General features: G+C 38.4%; 1 protein-coding gene across 19 annotated transcripts in view; it reads left to right on the forward strand.

Moving 5' to 3' along the window:
- SPATA5 (spermatogenesis associated 5) overlaps nt 1-24,765 on the forward strand; it is a 227,248-nt gene that overhangs the window by 70,334 nt on the left and 132,149 nt on the right. Inside the window, exons 14-15 of one of the 19 annotated variants that reach the window (XM_026081415.1) lie at nt 11,109-11,270; nt 11,354-11,669. The exons of 14 other annotated variants lie outside the window; for them this stretch is intronic. In XM_026081415.1, the coding sequence (XP_025937200.1) occupies nt 11,109-11,255 (147 nt within the window). In that variant the 3' untranslated portion in view covers nt 11,256-11,270; nt 11,354-11,669. 4 more of the 19 variants (XM_026081423.1, XM_026081414.1, XM_026081417.1 and 1 more) reach the window with 4 other exon arrangements.

Below are 24,765 nucleotides of genomic sequence, written 5' to 3' on the forward strand. Positions count from 1 at the left end.
TTTAGCATCACTAATACTTTCATAAACTTCTGCGTAACACATGCCAGAAAACTTATTTGAAGGTATCAAAGTATGTTTATTTAATCTGTAAAAATACAAAGATGGGAAAGTAATGGCCAAGGGCCAAAGTTTGTTCTTTTTCATACCTCTTAGCCTCACAAAGTCCAGATGAGGAGCACAGTGTGAGAGACAGTCTGCTAATTATTATCAAAGTGGGAAATTTGAAAGACTGTTGGATTCATTTCTGTGGTGTAAATAACAACCCTCAGTTCAATGAGCCTGTAATTGTGATATCAGGGTTTTTTTCCCAGCAATAACATGAAAATGACACTGTATTTCTGAGGGCGCATACATTTGGGGATTAGAATGAATCATGCCTCTGGAAATGAGGTGTGTTTGAGAAGTACATGTAGACTGGGTATAAAATCATAAATGTTGGGCTAGGTCAACTCTATTTTTCATGTGGATTTAGTGGCAAGCAAACAAGTTGATCTGGAGAAACTATACTCATTTTATGAACAAGTTTCATGTACCTGTATGCCAAGTGTTAACCACTACAGCTTGTATGTGTTTATAAAGGTACAGATGCTAACTTTCTACTGGACTTACTTGAAAACAAACTATGTGATGATAACCTCTTCCTTCAAAATCCTTTCACTTCACTCTTCCCACTTTATCTCAGAGTTTGGGTCATTTAGGGGAGGGGGGCAGCTGACTAGTTCTCCAGAGACATGTGGCATGGCTCAGTTACTGTGGGAGCATTCCCAGGAGCTGTCAGTGCCTTGGTGACATATAACTGAGGATACTGAGCTTCAGGGCAGATAAGGCAAATCTCAGCAAGGCATATTCCACTGTTGGTGCATTGGATGGCATGGGCCTTTTTATATTTGATAAGCTTAATTAGGTTAGTGATAACAGGAGGAAGAGACATTCCAAAAAGACTTGATTTTTAAGTATTTATGAGAATGGCATTGAAAAGGATGTTAGTTTAGTACAGCGAGCTACAGAACCTGGAGGAACGGCCGCAATTATGGTACTTGGGCTGTAGCCACGGACACGTTTAGGGCTTGTTTTGCAGTTGGTCTCCTGCCCAGCCTTCCTCTTTGTGGATGCAAAATGCACAGCGTGTTTTTTGTGTATAGTATATTAAAATAGTATTACAGAGAATTTTGTGCACATCAAGCACTCATGAGTTAAGAACTGCCATAGGTAAGATTGCATGTACAGTCTTAAGTCATTCTTCTTAGTGCTTAAGCATCATAATGCAGTCTTTAATTACCTTAATTAAAGTGGTATTCATTGTGCATGCTTAATTAAATTGCATTAATTTAAAAATTTATTTTTACAAGTCATTATGATCACCTCTAATTTAATTACATTAATACTCACATTTCCTTACTTTTGAGAGCTTTGATTTACAGTATTAAAAATCAGTTGAACAGTTACTAGATTCGGGGGGGGGGGAGGGAGGTGTCATTTCCTATCACTTTTGAAATACAGATTCCATCATGTAGTGTCATATTGATGTCTTCATGGTTGTCAGCAGGATGGAAACCTTTGGATTTGCCATAGAAAACTTAGTTGCTTGAGATAACTGGTAAATTGACAACAATATGAAACTCCCTTGCTGTTCTCTGTCACATGTGCTGTGCAAGACTGGGACTTTTTCCCATTATCAATATTTTCTGAAAATGTAGGAATGGCTAGATAAATAACTCTTTCAATAGTAACGTTCCCACTTTCCATTAGCATAACTCCTTCCTTATATTCTTGTTATGTCTCCCTATTCAATTCTCCTGCTCTCTCTTTATCCAGTATTCCACTGATACATATTTCATACATCCCCTGACTACATCACCCTGAGCAAATTTTTCATCTAATATCAGTATAACCCTAACTCCTAGTCTTTTTGCCCAGCTGATGCTAATTTTTTTTCCCTGCACTTATGCATTTTGTTCTTCACAAACACTTTCTCCTAAACTTCATAGTTCCTGTTCTCAGTTGTCCAAATCTTCTCCCCAAGTTTTTTCTCAAGTTTTAGGCTGTCTGCCCACCCAGGGTTCCCCATTACCCCCTTTTCTTCCCAGGCTCCCCCACCCAGAGTCTTTTCTTAATGAATCTCAGGTTGACCCCAGCGCCCAAACTCTTGATTTCAGTGTATTCATTCCTTATATCTGGCTTTTGTTACTTGTGGAGTCAATTCTAGCATCCTCTTCCTCCTGTTCCTCCTGTTTGACTAAGCTTGGATGACTACATTGAGAGGGAGAGATCATTTTCATGCTGTTGTTTTGGTAGCCTGGATCCAGCATGGCCTGCAGACTCCTTGAGCCTTGGTTAGATCAGTCTTTGAATAAAAATTTGGAAGATATATCTGCTAACTGCCAAGAAACCTTGCTAGGCTTTTTCAAATTGAGCTGTTTAATATCCTTCTAACATGGCCAGATCTCAAGTCCTTTCTCCAAAGGCCAGGGTGAAGGCATTTTATTTTATTTTTATTATCTTTTTAAAAATTGTAAACAAAGCAACATATTTTTCCTAGTCTCCGCCTCATGCAACAGCTGAAATGTTTTGACTGGAACGTTACAAAACAGTTCAGTCCAAGGCAGCTGGCCAGCTTGGAAAGGACAAAAAGGTCCAAGCTTGGAATAGCATAAGTTACTAAATGCATGATCTTACAATGTAAAATGTTGAGTGACACATATAATAAGTGCTGCTACTTATCTCACTCCTAACAGAGTAGAAGCTGTTTTTAGTAAAAATGGAAGTCATGGTGAAATAAGAAGCATTGTACATACCCCAGATTTAGTATTGATCATAACAGACTGCAGATTGGGAGTGTGCTCTGAGAGGGGAGGATGAGGAGGCTAGTTACAGTGTTTGGTAGTACACTTCAAGGAGGTGACCTTTGAAGTTTTAGATTTAGGTTTCGAAAACCTCTGAACCTCAGAGCTTATAGTGAGCAAGGTGGAATATGGTCAAGCTTTCTGCATTAATAAAGGACTTTAAAGAGCTGTTGAATTTAGGGATTAGCTGATATGCACTTGTTCCTCAATAAGGATATCAGTCATTTTTTGCTTAAGTTTCTCCATGGGTGTTAGACGCTATTAATCCACTGAATGGACTAATGATAACATCCTTCTTGTTTGTAAAATCTTTGAGAGAAGAAAAAATAGGACTTCATAGGCTGAGTTTTCACTAGTTGGTTTTTCACATTGAGGGAGCTCCAACTTTACTTTTTATTTGCTCCCTTGCTGATGAAAGCTGAATGCCTCACACACAATGTACCAGCTGCTTAGGGATAAGTAGAAATACCATTCATGTGCGGTTCATTTGCGTCTCTCTAATACATAACAATGAAAGTGAATGGATTTGTTCAGGAAAAGCAGGTTCTTTCTTTGAGACCTTAATTATTGACAAAAATCCTTGACATCAAACTAAATGAAGGCAGTACCATAATACTGTATCATAAGAGAAAAAAGAAACAATCTAAGGGTCATTGATTCATAAAATATCATTTTCATAAAGTACATGGAAGGATTGTTATGCATACGTGCAGGACCACAAAGCTATGGCTCTGTTCATGTCTGGATGAGACATTAACATCTCTTATGAACAGTGCAAACATGGTTGATGATTATTTAGGTCACTAGAGTACCTCAGGGCTGCATATGCCAATGTAGTTTAATAACAAAAGCTTCTTTGAAACTCTGATTTGATGTATATACAACTATAAGAGTTGGCTGAAAATCACAATTACTTCCTAAATTTTTGGAATAGTCTAGACAAACCCATAGACTAAGAGGTCTTTGAAGCTGATTGAGAGAAAAGTGTCTGAAAGTCAAATGAGTATTTTGATTCAGTGGTGTGAGACAACAGTTGATAGGCCTCCAGTCAGCAGTTCTTTTGAGGATCCAAAGTGACTGCTCCTTTTGTGGGTTATCTGTGGCATTTTTATTTAGTTGGGGAATCTGACTAAACTGGATGTAGTTACTTTTTCCTTTGTTTTAAATGTAAGTGTATTCCTCCATGGTGAATTAAGATTTGTATTATAGAGAAGCATGTCTATACCAGCTGTATAGAAAAAGATTAAAAAAAAGAAGGTCCTCTCTTAATTGTATTTTGTACTGACTTTATAACAATATTCTGACTGCTTTTCAGAGCATCTTCTTGAATTGCTATTATTGCCTGTGTTTCTGTGGCCAGAATCTTCTGTCTTCCCTGTCATGTGCTGAAAATGGTTGGTTTGAGAACTGTTTCTTTGTTTTGGTGATATCATGGTGCTGATAATTCTTGCTTTGCATTCATTACTCATACTTTTAAACCTAAAATGAACTTACTTAGCTTTTACTAGCCATTACTTTGATGGGTTGTGTGTTTCATTTTTCCGTTAGTAGCCTCACTCCAAGTTATGATTCTGACAAAATTAAAATCGTTTATGGAATTAATTGTATACATTAAAGTTACACTGCTACTGCTGGTATCTTTTCCCTGTAGTCCCAAATCAATATCTGTAACTGTATAGCAACACCTTTTCATCCTTATACTCCTCCTTTTTCTTTCTCCCCACCTCCACTTTATTATTTCCTATACAGGGAATTTTTGCATTGGAAACTGTGTTTGGGATTTGGGTTGGTAGGATGATAGAAAAGGATGACAAAACTTGTGTCAATGCCACCTGACTTTTTCTCAGATGAGGAAACAGAGGTAGAGAACTAGTGTAGTATGAAAGTAAATAAATAGAGGAGCTACCGATTGAAACATTGGGCTAGTTCTTCAGAGGGCTGCAGCCATTGCCGGCTTATGCATTATGGCTTGTGTACAAGTACAGCTCTCTACCTGCGTCACCTGCAGCAGTACCTTCCAAAACACTGCCAAGAGAAAGGAAGGCAAGTTAGGTAGCCATCACTGCACAGATGGAAAAAGATAAAGGGAAGTATCACTGTAGCTCTCTCATTCATATTTCATGGATAAGTCAAAAAAAATATTTGTGGTTACTTTAGAACTTGGGGGCTATTTCTTCTGAACACAGCTGATCATCATTTTTCACACTCTCTCAGGAAATAAGCAAGAATGATGCTTTTCATCCCAACTCATGCCTGCGTTTTCCCATTCCTTACTTGTCCATGCTGTGTTTCTATGGCAAAGCACCTGGTTCTTAAAACAACTGATGTGCAAATCTGAAACTTTACCTTTCCTCCGTGCACACCGCTATACCTTGCTATGAAGCTTTATAATCTTTTCTTTTAGGAAAAGAAATCCACCTCTGAATAACTGGAGTAGTTGAACAGGGTGGTCCTATGCAAAATGATAGGAGGGAGGAATCAAGGTGAGAAGGATGAAATGTGTCCCATATGTCCCTAGGAAAAGATGATGATGATTGTGTGTTTTTCTGCAAATGCCTCTATCTCCTTTGACAGATGTTAGGAGGCAATTGATTTTTGACTGATGTTCTGATGCAGAACTATCCTCTGCTGTCTTCAGAGAGAAATGTCTGTCTAAGAAGCCACTGTTATAAACAGAGCTTAAAGCTTTCATATTCTTACTGCAGGGGCTGACTGGCATTCTGTTGCTTCTAACTGATGATAGGAAAAATTTTCTGTATGCAATTGTGTAGCTTTTTCACACTGATTCTAACATTAATATACACTGAATTGGAGGATGTTAGTGAAACTGAAAAAGGAAAGCTTGGATTTGTTTTGGTTGGAGAGGAAAAGGCAAGAGATGCATTTAAGAGCATTTAACTTGTGGATATTTCCTTAAATTGTAACTAGATATTTTTAGGGAGCGATATAAATGTGCTGTGCTTGTATTTTCACTTCCTGGTTTATGGAACAGATTTATTTATTTATTTATTTATTTATTTAACCTGGCTAGCTGACTTCAAAGCTTAAAATTGGCTTGATGGTCAGCTCTATAAAGTAATGCTCTGTCATGCTAAAGAAAAATGGCAGGTACTGCAGAGTTTATCCGAATTCTGCTAACGAGTGCAGCCAGACTGCTTTGCTATTGATTGTTGGTTTTGAGCGGTAGGATCACTGTCTGTACTATGTACCTTATTATATCAGAACAGATACCTGAGCGTAGATGAAAAGTCCATCTAGTCCAGGATCCTGTTCTTGGACAGTGAGCATAAGCAAACATGCAGGGAAGAGTAAGAACAGAGTGAGCATATATGATACTTCTCCCTAATACTCATCCAGTCTCTTACTGTTTTCAGCTATGGGGATTTCCTGAAATCATTGCTGTTTGTCCATTGAAGAACTTATAAAGGTTCTTTCTTCCAAGTTCTTGTCCAGCCTTCCTTTGAACTAAAATAATAAATAAAATAAATAAAGTATAATGTTTGCATATACAGTGTTCTTTGGCAAGGAGCCCCGCTACCACCTTTTGTGTGAAGAGTCGCCTCCTTTTGTTTTGAAGCTGGCTCCCACTAGCTCTCTTTGACTCTTGGTTCATGCACTGGAAGAGATGATGAACAGTTGACCCTTACCCAGCCTTCCCCATGCCACTTGTCGTTTGGTACACATCGCTCGTATCTCCCTGTCTCCTTCTCCTTACTCTGTTTCTTTTCCAAGTTGAGGGTCCCAGCCTGCTCAGCTGTTTCTTAAACAGAAGCTGTTTTAAACCTTTGATGGTCCTTGCTGCTCTTCTCTGAACCTTTTCCGGGTCTATTATATTTTTCGTAGAAAGGGACCAGAACTTCATGCAGCATCCAAGCCGTGGGTAAAACATGGATTTGTATGGGTGCATAACGATGTTTTCTGCTTTGTTCCCTACTTTTATATTAGCAGTTCCTGATTTTTAACATTTGATTTGCTTTTTTGACTGCTGCCAAGCACTGAACTGATGTTTTCATGACTGTTAAAACTAGAAGGTCTCTCTCTTAAGCAGTTCATCTCAGAGCCCCTCCTTTTATATAAGAAGGAAAGATTGCATTTCCCATGTTCATCACTTTGCATTTATTTACACTGAATTTGCACCTACGGATTTATTGCGTAATTGCTAAGTCTTCTGAGATCCTTGTGCAGTTCTTTACAGTCGGCTCTTGACCTTGCTGCTTTGCATAACTATATCATCAGAAATCATGGCTCATATATTACATCATTCCTTTGGTATTAGAGTGTATAAATTCTGTACGGGAAAAATAAATGAGATGGAGGGGGTCTGTATTGTGTTGCAACAGAGAGGCAACATGGGTGATATCTATAACTTGCAGGATACATGGTATAATCTAAAGACGGATCCTGACAAGCGCAGTTGGACTCGTAAAGAAAGTAGAGGAACAAGAGATAAAGCATTACACAATATAAAGAACTTTCAGAGTCTGAATTCCTTTGCACTGTTGCACATTGATGCTGAAAAGGAAAGGGAGAAGAACAGTGAACATGGCAGTGTTTTTATTGTGTCTCATTGTCAGAAATGGCAATGCTAGGTGAACTGCAGGTCCTGGTGATCGGTATCTTTGTGGAATTAAGTCCTGTGGCTGGAAACTTCACAGACTGACTTCCAGCAGGCTGAGAAATCTATTGTTTTGTGCAAAGCATGCCTTTCTGTCAGGCCTATTATACACTGGTAAGCATGTATTCAAAATAAATGTGCTATTTCAAAGAGAAGCAAAAAAAAAAAAAAGTTTTTTAAAGGGAAAAGACATTCTGAAAGAAGGCCATCTCCCTACCACGGGGTAACTTGTCATTGTGTTGAGGACATGAGTGTGCCCATCTTTATAAAGATGAAAACAGTGAAACAGGCAGTTGTTGAGAGTAACTAGCTGGTATGGAAAAAGGACCAAGTAGGCAGCAATGCATGTAGAAAAATGCTAAATGCCAACCCAGTCTGAAAGAACATGCATGCCTGACAGTGGTACAGAAAATGGAGGTTATCACAGAGTTGGTTCTTGCAGAAGGAGAGTGCGTATAAGATTGCCAATAGCTTCACTCTGTTTCAGAAGTTGTTTTTCTTAGCAGTGAATGTTTTCTGCAGAAGTCACCAAGCAAGAAGAGGCAGCTTTAGCCAGTTTGCAAGGAAAGGTTATTTCCATTACTTAACAAGGAGGCACGTGAGATATGTAAGCAAGAACACGCGCCAGGGTGTGTGTGTTCATCAGTCAGCATATGAGGTGTGTGTAATTGGCAAACACACACCTTGGAACATGTTACTGCACTTATAAAATGGCCATTTATTTTAGTTTTATTAAGGAATGCCAGTACTCTGTGCTAGCTTACACATTTTTTTTTTAAACTGGAACACTGTTCTTTCACACATTTAATTTTAAAGTGTGTTAAAGTCTTTAAATACCTGTTCTAGTGTTTAAGATTTCATCTGATATCTGAGCTTCTGTGTTGTCTTCATACACTAATGATGCCCTTTCTGTGGGTGTGAGGAAATGTAACTGTTTGGTTTCATCCTAGTTTTCTCCATTGCTTCCCATTTTTTGCCGTTCTCTGAGCTTCTTTGTACTTACAGGCAATGCAATCTCCAGGGGAGCCAGAGTGTGAACCTGAGTTCACCGACAAACCTCAGCTTCACAGGGTTTTACTCTTAAATAATGACTTGGTTCCATGCAACAGAAATTAAGATAAACAGCTGATTTCATAAATGACAGGTTGTCTTAGTTGGATTCAGCAGTAATGGAGTATGCTAAAAACTACATTTCTTTGTTGTTGAGAAATAACTATTTTTTTCTTGCTTCTTGTTGCATATTACTCTCTGAATGTGAACTTCAATAGTGAGGTATTTATGATATTGCTTCAACTGTCTGCCTGCTCTCCTAGGAAAAGTGTTATCAAGGGATGGAACAGTGCAAAGAGTAGGTGTGAACTAGAAGAGCTTGTGCTCCTCACTGCCATTATCGCCAGAGTAGTGGCTATATAAAAATGGCACCTTCTCACTGAAGACCTCGGTATTCTCTGTGCAGCCTAAACAAGAGTGATTATAGTAGTGGTGAAAATAAATTAAAATGGCTGTAATTGCTGTAGACTCTATAATTGAGTCATTAGGTGCTATTCCTTCACTGCTTCTCAAGAAAACTGCTGATAAACATTCACAGAGGGCAGAATTCTTCCCTCTGCTATGACTGTGCAATCATACTGTGTCTGAAGAGATTTCAGAATTGTGACTGAGGGTGGAACCTTGTATTTCCAGGCCTGCTCTGTTTGGGTTACTTTTATTTCTAGTGGTTAGTGCATGAAAAGGGAAGAAATCCAGTGTAACCTGAAGGTTCTAGAAAGCTTGCCAGTTTTGCACTAGATCATTTACAGGTTTTGTAGAGACTAGGAATCTGTTCTGTCTTTGTGTTGAATGTGAAAACAGTATGTTTCACATAAGATGCCACATCACAAATAAAGAAATTCTTTAATCAGACACACTTCCATAACAAAGCTGTATTTTAACAAGATCCACCAGTGATGCTATGACAGAATGAGAACACAAATAATGTAAGTTCTTGGAAAAGTAAAGAAACAAATTGGAACCATTAACCTTCTGAGACACTGAAAATATTTTAAATTAAATTATTTTAATTATTACTGTTCTAAGAGAATAGAAGTTGCGGTTTCATTCAGAATCACCAGAATTTGTGTACCTGTCGTGCCACCTGAAGTTCTGAGCTTGTAGAAAAATCTAAACTCATTATTCAAATGTCAGCCTGGTTTTTTTAGTGGTCAGATTTCCATGAGTTTACTTTTTATTCAGGAGGATCTTATTCTCATAAAAATACTGATACAAAAGATCTTAACCTGGAACTTGGGTAGGCTTGTTGGAACTCCTTCAGTCCATGCTCAAGCCTTCATAACAGTTTTCTTTTCCCATAAGCCAAAGATTGTGTTTGTTTCCAACCCTGCAATCATGTATGCATATGCTTTACTTTAAAGCTAAGCATGTGTTTGAATGTTTGCAGAATTAGAATTGTAGGAACTGGAAAAAAATGACTCAAGTTAGTATCTGATGCACCAAAATGCACCATTAATACAAATCTGGGCTGAAATAAGGATTGTTTGGCAATTCTGAATCCTTCAGGTTTTAACATGGACTACTGGGATAATCACTTCATTTTTCCGCTTTTCCCATGTAATAAAGGAAGGAAAGAACAACAGCTTTGCTGAAGGAACAAAATGAAAAGTGGGAGCTAATAGCTGACCTGCCTCAACAAAGGCAAGGAAGAAAGTGAAAATAAAACAGATATTTTCCAAGCCAGCTGGTCCTGATGCCCTGAGATGATAACTTTCTGCACCTGACAGGTTATTTAGTCACCTGCTGCAGACACTTACACAAGCTCAAGCTGTTTTTACCAGTGCAGCTATTTCTATATGGAACAGGAGAATATATCTTTTACTAATACAGTTTCAACTTTGAGCTGTAGTGATACCAGTGTAAATGGTGGGTTGTACTGGTAAAAACATTTTTGGTTAGAAAAAATTATTTTAAGTCCTGTCCTCATCCACAGTGGTGGAAACTTATTCAGTAATGGTGTAAAGGCCAGACTAAAGCATTGGCCACTTCCAAAGAGGCAGCTGGTATGTTTGATCACATTCATGTCTCAGTTCCATCACTTTAGGTTCAGCGACCCATTCAGCCCTTCAAAGTACATGCTATCTTGAAGGAAAACAAATAGCAAAATGTGATGGCCCTGAAAGAGAATGTTTTTCATTTGAATGCAATGGAACAAAGACTCTACGTAATGCCAGATATTTTTGTGGCAAAATGGATTGTTGTGATGCTCTTCCTTGCAAAGGAATGTAAAGGTTGTCTATTATAATTTTATATTTTCTTGCTTTCTTAGTAACTGCTTAGGTTATGTTTCTCTTTCCTTTAGGGAGTAGCTGTTGTACATATTTCTGTATTTGTCCCTATTACAGATGGTTCTGTGTGTCACATACTTTTGTTTCAATAGTCATATTATTCATGCTCACAAAATTAGAAAGTTTCTTGTGTTTGTTGTTTATCTGAAAATTATCAAAACGTTGATAGATGTCAGTTCATTTGGTCTAATTCTTTTTTTTTTTTTTTTTTTTTACATAAATACCTATTAACTCTAATTCTCTAATTTATTTGTTACCAAGAATGGAAAGAAGGAGCATTAACATTTTGAAAACTTTGTGTGCACGTATTAGAATGACTCTTCTGGTTCCCAGAACATGGGATCAGCAGATGGCAGTCAAACCAAAGTTCAATCTGTGAGCTTGCCTGAAGATTTCAAATTACTGTGCATGCAAGAGATTGTAGAGAAAAAGACTGTGACTGAGTTGAGCCAGAAGTGATGCTCTTACACATTTGTAAGTAGATATAGGTTTGTCAGACTTCAGAAAAGAGCTTTGATTTTTGCCCATCTGGGATTTTCATGTGTTTTTTGTTTCAGGTATTTGTACTTAAGAAGCTCTTGAATTTTATTTGGCTGCAGCTGTGGATGTTTTGAAAAGAAAAAAAACTGGTGATTGGGTTATCTTGCTTGTATTTTAGAAATCTACCTATTTAAGAATATTTGCTTATTCAGTATGTGTGAGGAAAGAGCTTTACTTTTATGCCTGGAATGTGTCTCTCACTATGGGATAATGTGCATTAATCTTTTTTTTTTTTTTTTTAATAAAAACCATACGTTTCTCTAATTCACAGTGGTTAATGTTTATAAAAAGATATTTTTATTTGTTTTTAACTTCTGTTTTAATCATGCTCTTTTGTAGAATACCAACTAAGTGCTTGAAGAGTATTCAGTATGGTATGGTATTTTTATTTGCATCCTGTTCTAAATAGTTGTGACCCTTCTTGCTTTGTACACCAATACAGCTGCAATAGCTGATGGAGTGTTTCCTGAAGATGCGCCTTCCATATGGCATAGCTGTTAGAAGGCTTAACTAGTGAAAGCATGAAAACTGAAAGGAGCTGCAGAGTGCAGAGTATCATCAAGCATTTGTTTTACTATTATTTTATTATATATTCAGGTTTTTTTTCTTTTTTCCCCCCCTCTCTTCACAACATGTCATCAAACTTCAGCCCTCACCTTTCTTTCATTTAGAAGATTAGTCTTCATTCCTGTATTGCAAATTCTGGCCTCCGCTGCATTCCCTTATTAAGAAGGGAGGAAAAAACAAAACAAACCAATGAGACAAAAAACTTTGTAGGAAATGCTCAAAGGTTTTATCATGAGTCAGTACTTTCAGTTTACATTTCATGTCTCCCTTTCCCCTAAAGGGGTTAGCACTACTTATTAATTGAAGAGCACAGTTTATACTAAGCATTATTTAACATCTACTGCTGGTATTACTGTACTTCCTGTTTTGTGTTCCCAGTAACAGGCTTCTGAAGAGTTGCCTTTGTATAAATACCTCACTGACATTCTAGGCAAGCGTGGGCTTGCCTTGGAAGTAAGCGCGAAGGGGTAATGTGTTGGGACACCGCTAAAGAAGGAAATCTCTTTGTCTTTCATAAATGATACCCCTAAAGCCCTTTAAGAATATATATTTTTAAATGACAGCTGTGCATTTGTTTTGTTTCTTTACTTTTTATTATTCTGGCTTGATTTGGTTCTAAAAGCCGTAAAGGGAAAATCATGGTCTCAGCAAGGAATCTTCTCTGCAATCGTAGTGCTTTGCCAGTAAGCCTGAAATATTTTCATATAGAAAAGCAAATCTGCAGAATTAATCTGTGTTAAAAGAAATTGAAAGTTTCCGAATAAATTTCTGGTATTAATGCAAGTACTAATTTCTTTTAGACCAAGTTAAAGTCACTTGCAGAAAAATAAAGGTGGGGAGGAAGGGCAGCAGCAGGGGAGACAGAGTGAGGGTTTTCACCAAACTTTGCGTCCAAGTTTTGTCTGGAGTGGCTGTGGAACTACAAAGCGCTTATGATGGCCAAAGCTGATAATACACAATGGAGATCAAGTCAGAACTAATTCGGTTTTGTTATCAAAAGCCACTTTCTAATGCTTACTGACCATCTGGTTATTTCTGAAATTTATTTTGAGCCTCTAGAGAAGAAGAGGGCGATTACAGATAAAGGCAGTAGGGACTTGTTTGTATATTAACCTTGAAATTAAAAATATTTAGCCTCAATTAGGGGGTTAAAAGTCCTCTGATAATATCTCTGCTTAATATTTATTATTTATATATTTATTAGAATTTACAAAATTTACATCTTTGCTGAAGTTTCTAAAAGAATAATTTTGCAAATGGCTTTCTAAGCCATAAATGCCCCCTGGGAATTATTCACGTATACAGTTTGCACCATCTGAACTTACATGGGCATTAGTGGTGTACAGCTGCTGCGGTGTGAAGCAAACTAGATTTAGGGAGCCTTCCCTGCTTCAGAATATTTCAGGAGACCTGAGCCAGGCTACACCCCTGCCAAGAGTAAACATGGGGCCTGGTTGCCATCTGCTTCTCACCTTGCCCAAACTGAGGGCAAATGGGTGTAAAATATTGCTAACAACGTGGCAGCGTTTAACGTTTCCTTTGTTAAGTGACTTTTGGTCTGTGACCGAAGTGCCTGGGAATGGCAAGTTGGGCCTGTCACCCAGAGATGAGGCTTTAGTCCCGCTGCGGTTAGCAGCTGCGGGCCCCGCTGTCCCCTCCCGCGTGGTGCCTCGCGCTCCCAACCCCTGCCCCAGCCGTGGCACCCTGATGGCAGCAGGTGAGAACATGCACCCGAAGGAGCCCACTGAAGGACCTGACACGTGCAGGCTACAGCCTAAACAAGGTTTCCTCTGATCCTCTGCATAGCCTGAGTCTCTTTTAGCAAAATATTTGAGGATCTGTAGAGATTGGTGAGACTTTCAGTCTTCTGTGATAGTAGGTAAAGAGAGTTTGGCCTGCCTGCAGCATTGCCCAGTCTATGGAAAGGGTAAAGACAGAAAGATTTTTGCTCAAGATGTGTTGTAGTTGAATTCTGCCAGCCTGAATAGCTAGAGAAATGCTGTGCAGCTTTTGTGCCAGAAATGACAGGGAGATGGAGTTCTTGGGGATCTTTACTGGCCTGCTCTGGTTTTTGACAGTAAGACTGAGATTGTGGGCGCTCAGGACATAGTCCCTGCATGTTCCCTTTCTTGAAGAAGGGCGAACAAAATACATGCAAGGCTGCTGTAAAACCAAGCTCGTACTGGCCACTTGCACTTCTGTTGGATTGGACTGGTGTCTGTCTTTTCCTGAGCACTAACTTCTGAACAAACTTATGTAACATAGAGGGGCCCCATGCCTCATTTTAAATCACCTAACAATTTTTGAAAATGCTGCTTGCCATGATAGCAGCTGATACCCTCCTTCCCTTTCCCTTCCTGCTCTGTCAGCCTTTTGTTGAGGGAGCAATTAGGGGTTTTTGCTAGTGTGTGGTGGCTGCCCGTTACTTTTCACGAAATCATGTGGCAGCAACCAGAAACCTATCTAAAAAGATATGCTATTTAAACAGATACTCTGAATATAAGTCACTGTCGTGTAACAGTGGCAAAAGATGCAAGAAATTGAGAAGGCAAGTCAAAGAAAAGAAGATCTATTTGGAAAAAATATAACTTATTTTCTTTTGGGGGGGGGAGGAGCGTGTTGCCATTATGGCTGTGTTTTGAAATAGTCATTCATATCGGCAGAAAAGTTGCACTATTCAGACTAGGCAGTGAGATGGTTGGAGTTATCCAAATGTTGGTGACAGGGGAAAGCAAAGAAAGAGAAGTGTGGGGTATGAAAGACAGAATAAGTTGTATAAGGATTAATAGAACAATAATATTGCTATTGTCTGACATGACACCGTTTAACTGCAGAGATTGTGCCGTATCACTGGTTACATTTTCTTTACTTTTAATTAGTTTTTACCATGTGATACAGGCATATGACTACTCTCTAGAACACGTGAAGTGGTTACTCGCATTCCCAAATGCACAGAAGAAGTGAACCAATAGCCAGGAGTGTAGTTTTTTCTCCCTCAAATTTAAGGCTGTAGCCTTGTATGTTGCTGATTAGATTTTTCTTTTTGTCATGCATCCTTTAATTGTGTAAATCACCTGTAAAAGCTCTGATAAATGTATACTGTGAAGGACAATCTCTTGTCTTTGTGCTCTCAGTTTCACTTCAGTTTTCATCTGTTCTGTAAATGACACTCCAAAGATACAGTGTATTTAATCCTGAAATCATCTTCATCCTCTTTTATAGTCTGAGACCAAAAAAAAAAAAAAAGTGGGGAATTTCCTTTTAAGATACCCTTGTTTCCTGCTTTTGCTTTAATCTCTGTACAAGATAATGTTTCCTAAAATATTGTCAGCTGGCAGTAGCAATGTTGTATATGCAGGCCCTAAACTGAACCGAAATTCAAACTAACTAAATTTTGCACTTCTATGCAAGTTAACACAAATTACACACAAACTTGAGTTAACAGTAATCTAAATAATTTAGAAATAAATGCCTCCTGTGCACAAATTTTGATTCATCTGTCTGAAATCCAGTTTGTGTCTTATCTGCTCCCAAGGTTTGTACTGTTGTAACTGTGCCGGTGCAGCTGAACCAGTACAATGCCTCTCATGTGGATGCAGTTCAAGTTGTCCTGGAGAGCTCTGCTCCTCCAGCTGTGCCGGCAGAGCGCCCTGGTGGAGCAGCAACATACGCTGACGGGAGGAGATTTTCTGCTGGCATAGCTATACCTCTTCCCTGAACCACATGAGCCAAGCCAAAAAAAAGCACTTGTGTGTGAGTGTGTGTATGTGTGTAAAACAAACAATAAACCCTTAAAAGCCCCAATTCTTCTTTTTCTTTGACTGCTGTGGTACCAAAATTTTTAGATACCTCTAAGGTAACCATGTCAGATGTTAACCACACTAATTGAAATAATCTTTGCTTGCTCTTTGTTTTGGGCTGACCTGTTTCTTTAAGTTTTCATGACAATGCTGTAGCCAATTCTGAGAACTGGAAAAAAAAAAAGGTAATAATTTGTCAAGATTAAATCAAATCTTTGAAAAACTCCAGGCTCTTCATCTCTGAAGCATTGGTGATGATCCAAAGAGAAGATTTGCTTTCCCTGGGAGGATTCACCTAGATTTGGCCACAGAAAATGTATCTGCTCAGCAAATTTAATCAGCTTATCACAAAATTCTCCAAACAACATCTCTGTATTTTGGGTACTCTGGATAACGTATTGCTTTCTGTGTACTAACTGCAGAGTCTCATTTTCCATGATGTCTTTTGTCTGTGAAGCACAAAGCTAAACTTTGGGCTTGGGCAGAGTAAAGAAGCAAGAAGTTAGAAGCACCCCCACCATCCTTTGGGGTAAAGAAAAAGGCTGTTATGCAAAGTATCAGAAAAAAGCATGCAATGTAGTTTCCTGAATGAATGTTAATTCCCTGCACTTTGTGGTCATTATGGAACAATATCTCAGACAGAAGACAAGTGAGGAGCGCTCACCCAATTTGCAAATAATATGATTGAGATGTTGCTCATGGTCATATTAGATACTTGTGGAGAAGCAGGGGTCTAATTGTAACTGTACCAGAGCTCTTAAATAGCATCCATTTAGTCACCAAGATTTTCAGAGAAGTCTGTGTTTGGTTGTGATGCTGGTAACCACTGGACCACATTCCTCCTTAGGGGCCAGAAAAAGAAGCCAAGTCCTAAAAGAAATCATTTCTCTGCTGCCTAGCAAATACTAGTGTATCTGTGGTAGGGCTTTCTAGTGGCTGGTCCACATATGGAATAACATCCTCCTGCTACCACAAATTGCTCATTTTGTCCAGATGGAAAATGTCTGGTCTGTGGATTGGCTATTCATCTTAGTATATGGAGTGGGGCTACTGGGAGCCCTAGTCATAGATCAGGACCTTACTGTGTCAGGTACAACACAAAACAGAAGAAAAAATCTGTCCCTACCTGCTCTAAGCGATGAGGACCCTCAGTTCCTGTTCTGTCAGCAGTGTGCCACATAATAGAATTTATTCTTTTCCTTGCAGATTATTTTTCTTCTAAGCTTCAAAAACTACATAGAAAGAATCTCTGGTTAAAAAAAAAAATAAGGTTGTAAAGTCAGGTGCTGGGAGTTTACCAGAATTTCATGTTCAGCTTCAACTTCATTTTGTTTTCCTTTGTGTGTATGTTACAAGGTCCTGTCTGAGATTTCATGAGCACAAAGTATTTGTTTGAGGGATCACTTATGGATGGCTCAGTGCCAGTGGAAATATCTGCTCTGAGTGTAGCAACAATCAAAAAACAAACACAGCGTTAAGATATATCCTGAGCAGTATAGAGATGATATAAAAATAGTTCAGCGTAATGCTGTCAGATGGAACAATGTGGTCAGTTCTGATACGGTATCATGGAGGAGGTTTAGAGATCTGCAGTTTGAATCGTTTGGAGAGTAGAACAACTTTCAGATAAAGAAATCTGTCTTTTATGATTATGATTTTAGTTTTGCCTGAATGTGAATAAAAAGAAGGCAAGAGCAGTCCCAGCAGTGAATGGCAAAGAAGACAGAATGAAAATATCCATTCACGGTTCTTCATAAGTCCTTATAATACAGAATGTTAGTCAACCTCCACTTCCTGGAGCCTGTAGGATCCTCATGAAGTGATGTACAAACAAGTTGGTCAGCTGCATTGTGGTAGCTGTTCGCTCGCATGGCACATCCTGCTTGGTGTGCTATGGTAAACGTGCAGTAACTCACCCATCTTGATTTGAGTCATAAACTGCCTTAAATTTTGGTTGCATTTGTGTTATAGTGGAAAGGTCATCATTGCAGGGAAGCTGAAGGCAAAAAGTTGTTGCCACATATTAAATGTAACTTCTTATCATCAGATAAGTCATGGTGGTTAAAAGTCTGTAAATACATGCTCAGCTTGAAGGGTGAAAAATGCACAGATAATGTTTCTTAGTTGATGATGATCCCTCTGTCAGATATGAGTGAAATTAGATGCTAAAATAGAAGACTGGGACTGTTTCTCTGTAATAAGGGCTACAGACTTTCTGTTTGGAGCAGATTCTTTCTTTGTACAGCACTGTATGAGAGAATATGTTGTTGTGGTTTTTTTTTTCCTTTTATTTTTATTGATTCTTTTATTATGTTGGCTACAGCAGTATTGCCAAGTCCTTCATGGGGAGGTGTAGCAAACACGTGTGATTAACCAATATGCTAAATAATATATATTATTTCACTTTTAAAGTGTAAGAATTCTACATGTGCATGCCAATTAATTGTGCTCAAAAAATTTTTATTTTGCACTGCTTTTTCTCATAGAAGTATAAAGAAATCTATAGCTGCCTTTTTTTATATTTATATTCTGCCTTTTTTTCTTTTCTTAGTAAACTACTTCCTCTTGTTTTGTTTTGTTTCCCCCTCCTCCTCTCTTTTCTCTTCCCTCTTGCTTTGAAATATTGCAGGTTTATGGATGATCTTCTCTCCGTTGCTGCCTTAGTTGCTTTGGGACCCCTTTCCTGCATCACCACACTGGGGATTAACAGGGGCAAACCTGAAAATTTTCTCTATATGGTATAAATAAGCAAGCAGAATAAGAATCCAAAACTACTTCCTTCTTCATCCTCTGTACAGCAAGTGACTGTTAAGACACATTAGTTTTAGATGTAAATACCTATATACAGAATAGGCATGTGCAACGTAGGTTTATACAAGCCCAAATCTGTCTGATGGCTTTTGAAGATATTGGACATAGTGCAGTAAGGAACAGTACTTATGACTTGCGAGATTGTAGCCATGATGGTTTACAATCCCTGTGCAACACTGACAGTTTCACAGGCAATAGAAACTAGTGTGCAAAAGAACTAATGTCATAAATGATGTGCAGCAGACTAATTAAAACTGTCCACCCCTGTTTAGCTTTATAAATGGACTGTAATCAAGTCATACAGCATCTGCAGAATTTTTCTAAGAATTAGAGGAAAGTATTTTCTTCTAAGCAATATTTTCAATGAAGTGGATTGATGGACATGTGCAGTTACACATCTAGAAAGCCTGGTAATTTGCTGAGGTGCATGATGGTTTCACAGGCATAAATTTGACATGGCCACATTACTCATAAACTCCGTGGCTGTAAGGAGGTTTCTCTAAATGCATGTCAGTAGAGTATTTAAACCATGCCACATACAAAACAGGCCACATCATAGTGCCAATTTTTTGTGTCTGTACAATATAATTTATTGAAACAAATTTGTTGAAGGAAAATGTATTAGTTGTCATTACAATACTTTTTGATTATTCATGAAGTATACTACCTCCCATGCTTGGAAGAAGGGACAATATTTAGCTAAGATATGTCAAGAACTAAATCTAAAAGATCTTTTCTGTTTATTGAGTGGCTGGACTAAGGTCTAATACTTTGCAACCTTACCAGCATAGAAAAAAAAAAAAAGAAACCCAGGCTTCTCAGTGAAATGTCACTAAAGGCTGGTCATGGTGGTTTGCAAGCTGTTGGTCTTTCAGTTTAAATCACTGGCCCAGAATTTAACATTACAATTTCTGAAGTTCTGGCCCCTATAATGAAGAGGGAAAGGGTTTTTGTGTAGGGGGGAGGAAAGTGGGGTTTTTGCTCTTTCTGTTGTTTCAATGGTAGCTGTCTGGAACGGCAGATGCAATTCTTGAGGAGGGTGACTGTCAGATGGTGTGCAGGCAAAGCAGTGGATGGTGCAAGAGAAACGTGACCCATCCCATCCTCCTGAAGTGGGCTGCTTAGTGCTTCTGAAATGTTTGCTTGCAAGTGACAGTAGTAGCCAAATGGAGATAGTGACTAAGTTCTAGTTAACCAAATTTGAATAAAGTAATTCTTCATATTTTTGTAATTACCTGTTAATTTTTACCTCAGTTCTAACACTGTCTTGTTTCCCCTTTATCTCAGCTGTTTCACTTTAGCATGTCAAGGGAGAGGAAGAAAAGAGACTGCAAATGTGTAAGGACAGTCTTGTGCCTGCAGAGCAGATTACCTCCGGGATATACAGCTGAGATGTTTGAAACGCCTTTGAGTTTGGCAGCTTCCCGTTTGCTTTCCCTTTTCCTTCCTTTTTTAGTCCTCCAGTAATAGCTCCCTTGTTCTGAAGAACAAAACCAGCACTTAGTGGTCATTCAGAAAGATTCATTAAAAACAGGAATGGAGTAATTGTAAACAGGCACCCCCCTCCTATCATCCCCCCATGCCATTCTAGCCCAGGGCACAGCAGTCTTATGTTGTCTGGCTCCAGACAATTTTGGGGAGAAAAAAGGAACAATAGCCTTTGGAAGTTAAAATAACCTTTCCTTATTCAGCTGTTACAGTACTTTCTTAGAAAACTGAGAAAACTCCAATTTTAATATAAATTTTTTAAATGCACACTTTAACCGGTAACTGTTCTTTGTAGTAAAATCATAGCATTACACTGTTAAATTTAAAAAAAAAAAAGTAATCATGCTAAAATTTTATTATAAATGGCAGGAAAGGTTGGAAACAGTAATGGAAAGGCTAATTATGGCAGTTTTATTATAGACTAGGGTAATAGGTGATTAATAAAGCTATGATTCACTCAACAGTTGGTCATTTTTACAAGAGATAGTCAATAAGTATTGCAGGTTTGTTAGCCTTTCTGCATACCAAGAATTATTGGCAGTGATATATATTGTGAGAAGTAGCAGTAATTTGCTCGATGGGTGACTTTCACTGAAATTGTTTTATCACTAAGACAGAGATTTCTTATTACAGAATTATGGAAAGGAGTTGAAGACATGCTTCCCCCCCCCCCTTCCCTCCCATTTGACTCTGTAGTGGAGGAGATCTTGGAGCGAGCTTTCTGGCTTCCTGACAGTTATCAATGCTGTCTAGGACTGAACTGAAGTTAGGGCTGCTAAAACACCAGAGTGTTAGATTTGCCACCTTATGCCAAGACTGAATACCATCCCCTGTTTCTTTTATTTATCCTTTTTTTTACAGAATGTCTCTTTCTCATGGTCTATCATATTATCCTGTCAGTAGCTAAACCTGAGTTTAGGCTCAGCTCTGCCTAATAATTAAGTGTTTCTTTCCCTCCTGTAGACACATAAGGCTACAAGGGATAAATAGGTGCAGAGGTATTTTAACCCTTGGAACTGATCTGCTATAGAGCTTAGCTTTTTATTGGGAGCAATCAGTGTGCACTGAATAATGAGTAGATACTTATTTTCATTAAATAATTACAGCATTTTTGAGAGACAGATGGGTTGGCAATACTTCTTGTATAAACTAAGTAGTTTATTATCTGTACCAGTTTGAGCAGTGCCTTTCAATTGGAGAACTGGATGATTTAAAAGCAGTGTAATGAATATGTTTGTCTGAGCTGACATTGGGCTGCACAAAGATAAACTAAATCTGAATGAGCTAGACCAGGTATCAGGGAACAGTATAATTGCAACAATAGTGTTACTCTACACATGACATTGCTGAGAACCATTTTTTTTTTAATTTTGTCGGAGGCTTGCATTAATTGAACTATACTGTTGGTACTTAAATTAGTTTGTTTTGAGTTGTCCTGGGTGTCTTTTCATGATCCAGTATTTTGCCATGTGGCTAAAGCTGGAGTTGCTATGAAAGGATTTTACTAAAAGGTTCAGGTGCAAAAGCTATTAAGTCCCAATTACTATTCTTGCCAGACATGACTGGGTAGTGCAAACACTTGTGGCAGACAAAATAAATGGCATTAGAAGCAACCTAAATCCATCTAATTTATTCAGTGCTGCTATTCAAGTGATTGAGAGGAATTGAAATGGTTAGCATACTGACTGTGATGAGACTTCTCCTTTAGTTAGCATCGAGTCTGTCTGTTCAACAGCTTCTCAGAGTGCCTTTTTTTTTTTTACTAAAGCAGAAGAAGCTAGAGCAGGAGTGCGTGGGGATGGACAACACGTAAACAGTCTCTTCATATAACAAATGCAAAGAGACAGTTTTTTTGTGCACGTTGCTGGGTTGATCGAATGTGGCATGGCTTCTTTCACCTCCAGCCTAACCTCGTGGCAGAAGACAATATAAGTGGTCCCATAAGTGATAGGTATATAACGGGAAGTCGTGTGTATTTCTCTAGTCAAAGCTCCCCACCTGCTCTGTGTCATAACAACTTCCTTTGGAATGGGGGGAGCAGGGGAGGGGAAGCTAAGTGCCCTACTTTCTTGCAGGATTGCCAGAGGCGTAATGTCTTTGAATCAGTAAAAGCTTGTGAGTTAAACACTGGCATAAAAGAAATCAGCTTGTAGTTTTATAGCTTATTCTTTATGTGCTTGAGAAATGGCTTCATAACTGCTGTTTTATTACAGAAGTGGCATTTTTTATGTTTTATTATGTGCTCCTGTTTGAAGTGCCTTGACTTTTTGTGAAAATTACTGTTAATGAAAAATATATTCTGTAAATTGAGGTTTTGTTGGTTTTTTTTAAGTATGACTTTAAGGTGGTTAACTAGAGCCTGCAGCCTTTCTCCTGGGTGGACAATCAGAACGGTTTTCTGTTCTGTTAGCAAAGATTTGACACAACTATTTTTGTCTTGTCCTCATGAGCTTCCTGTTAACTATGTGAATGTCTGTAGAAATCATTACTATGAAGGCTTCTGAAATCATATTTTGATGAAGGAGAATAATTACTTTTTACCCAACTTTTTATTTCTGTTTTCTTTTGCCTTCCTTCATCTTCACCATGTAAGCAGAGAGTTCTCAGGAGAAAGTTATTTTTATAATGTGGGTTAACTTATTGTTGTTAGGTCACTGGACTACTGTGCTTCGGGGGATGGATGTCTTGGCTGATAAATTAACCAAGAATATGCCAATTCCACACTTGACTTTCAGTGATGTTATCCCTTTCCGCCTACTTTTAGTCCCGGGCTTAACCTGATTTGCCTGTCTCGGGACAGTGTTTTCAATCAGAGACTGAAAGAGCACCACAACTCTAAAACACCCTACATTTTACTGTAGTTTTTGATTTTCAAGTTCCTATTTAAGCAGATGGTTGCACTGCAATTAATGGTTAGGGAAGATGGAATTTCTCACTGAGTCTGTTCAAAACACATGAGAAATGAGCAGGAAAAGTGTATTGTCATAATCTTAATAACAACCTTAGTTTGGGTTAGTGTCATACACAATAAAGCTATCCTGCTTTGGTAATTAGTTGTAAAAACAAGTGCAGCCAGGGCATGTTATACTTCACCTTTTGAAGGGTATGTGCTGATGTGGTAGACTGTGAGAGTGGTACTCAGGGACTTTGTTTTATAATAATGCATGTATTAAGTTTCTTTTCATCCATCTGAGCTTAAAGTTCAGATCAAATTGGTACTATGTATAGTATCTGTCTATCTCATACTCATCCATCTCAGCTTTTACCTAGATCAGTTTTTAATTGCTTTACATTGTTGGTGGTGAAAAAGGCACCTGATAAGAGTGACTAAGCTGGGGATTCACTGATCAGTACTATTTTGGGTCTGCAGATATCCATTTATACATGCAAACTAGGCTGTTCCTGTCTGATTCCATACCAAGCTGCTAATTGCTGACGGCAGGCCTATTTTTATGACTGTGCTACCATTTATAGTCCTTGCAGTGATAAACTGTCAAAACATTAGGTCTTCTGGGCCCTGGTTCTTCACTACATCAGAATTATATCTTGAACTGATGGAACGTTGCAGGGAACATTTGTAGATGTTTGGACTTAGTTAAGGCACATGGGGAATAAGGAGTATGAGTTTCTTTAGGAAACAGAGTTGTTGGTCCCCGAAAATCTAAAGCAAAAACTTTTACAACCTGACCTCTCTTCCGTTTGGGGACATAAGAAATTCGAGAAATTTAACCTGGTTAGGGTCTATAACTGAGAAAATAAAATGTGTGTTTAAAAAAAATTGTTATACACTATTGCTAAGACTTTGTGGTAATCCAGTAATTTAGAGCACGTGATTTAATTGTCATAGAAAATCCCTGCCTTTTCAAATATGACATATTTCAGCTTTCTTTATTTGGGAACCATGTTTTTAGTTTTGACTTCCACTGTTGACATTTTGCACAATAGCATCTGTGATGTGTAAATACATACACAGTCCAGTAAGAAGATGAGGGTAGGTCATGGTCTCACGTAGAGAAGAAAATACTGGCTTTAAAAGAAGAAGAAGAAAAAAAAAAAACCACACAAGAGATGTAAATTATACCGACATAGTTACTTTTGAAGTGGTAGGTGCTGTAGTATTACCAGAGTTGCTCTTCCTTGCCTTTGTTCTGTCATTACCTATGAAAAGATTGTTGTTTTATAAACAGCGTGCAGCACTGGATGCCAGATGAAAGCACAGCCAGGAGATTAGATTACATTATCAAGGGAGAGAGGGAGGAAGATGCGTTGAGAACGGGTCTGTTAGGAGTCACCAGGTAATTATCAAGCTCCATAATTATAAAGGGGTAGCCTCTCCTTTCTAATGTCTGTTTTAAATGTTAGTTGTGATTAAAAGCAGATATTGGTGGTGGGGGGAGTGGTGAAGGAGGAGAGTGCTTTGGTTTTTCTCCAGATCGTTGCTGAAACAAAGAAAAGCTGCAAAAGTGCAAAAAGTCCTCTGGTGGTGTGTGTATGCATGCATGTTTGGGGAACAAAGGCAAAGAAGATCATGAGAGCTCTGAAATTCTGGTTTCTTGGCAAAGTGGGTGTAAAAGTCATTCTGAAATTACAGCACTGGGCATGGTATGAAGAAAATTACTTTTTCCTCTGGTAATGAACTCAGAGGTCTGGTTTGGCTAATGTGAGAGGAGAGATCAACTGAAACCATTTTTCAGAAATTAGTGTCTGGCTTGCTTTGCTGCTGCTTCGCTCTAAAAATCCTGAGGGTCTGTTAGTCTTGTGCT

This window comes from Apteryx rowi, unplaced genomic scaffold (genome assembly GCF_003343035.1).
Source record: "Apteryx rowi isolate R43461 unplaced genomic scaffold, aptRow1 scaffold_55, whole genome shotgun sequence".
NCBI lineage: Eukaryota > Metazoa > Chordata > Aves > Apterygiformes > Apterygidae > Apteryx > Apteryx rowi.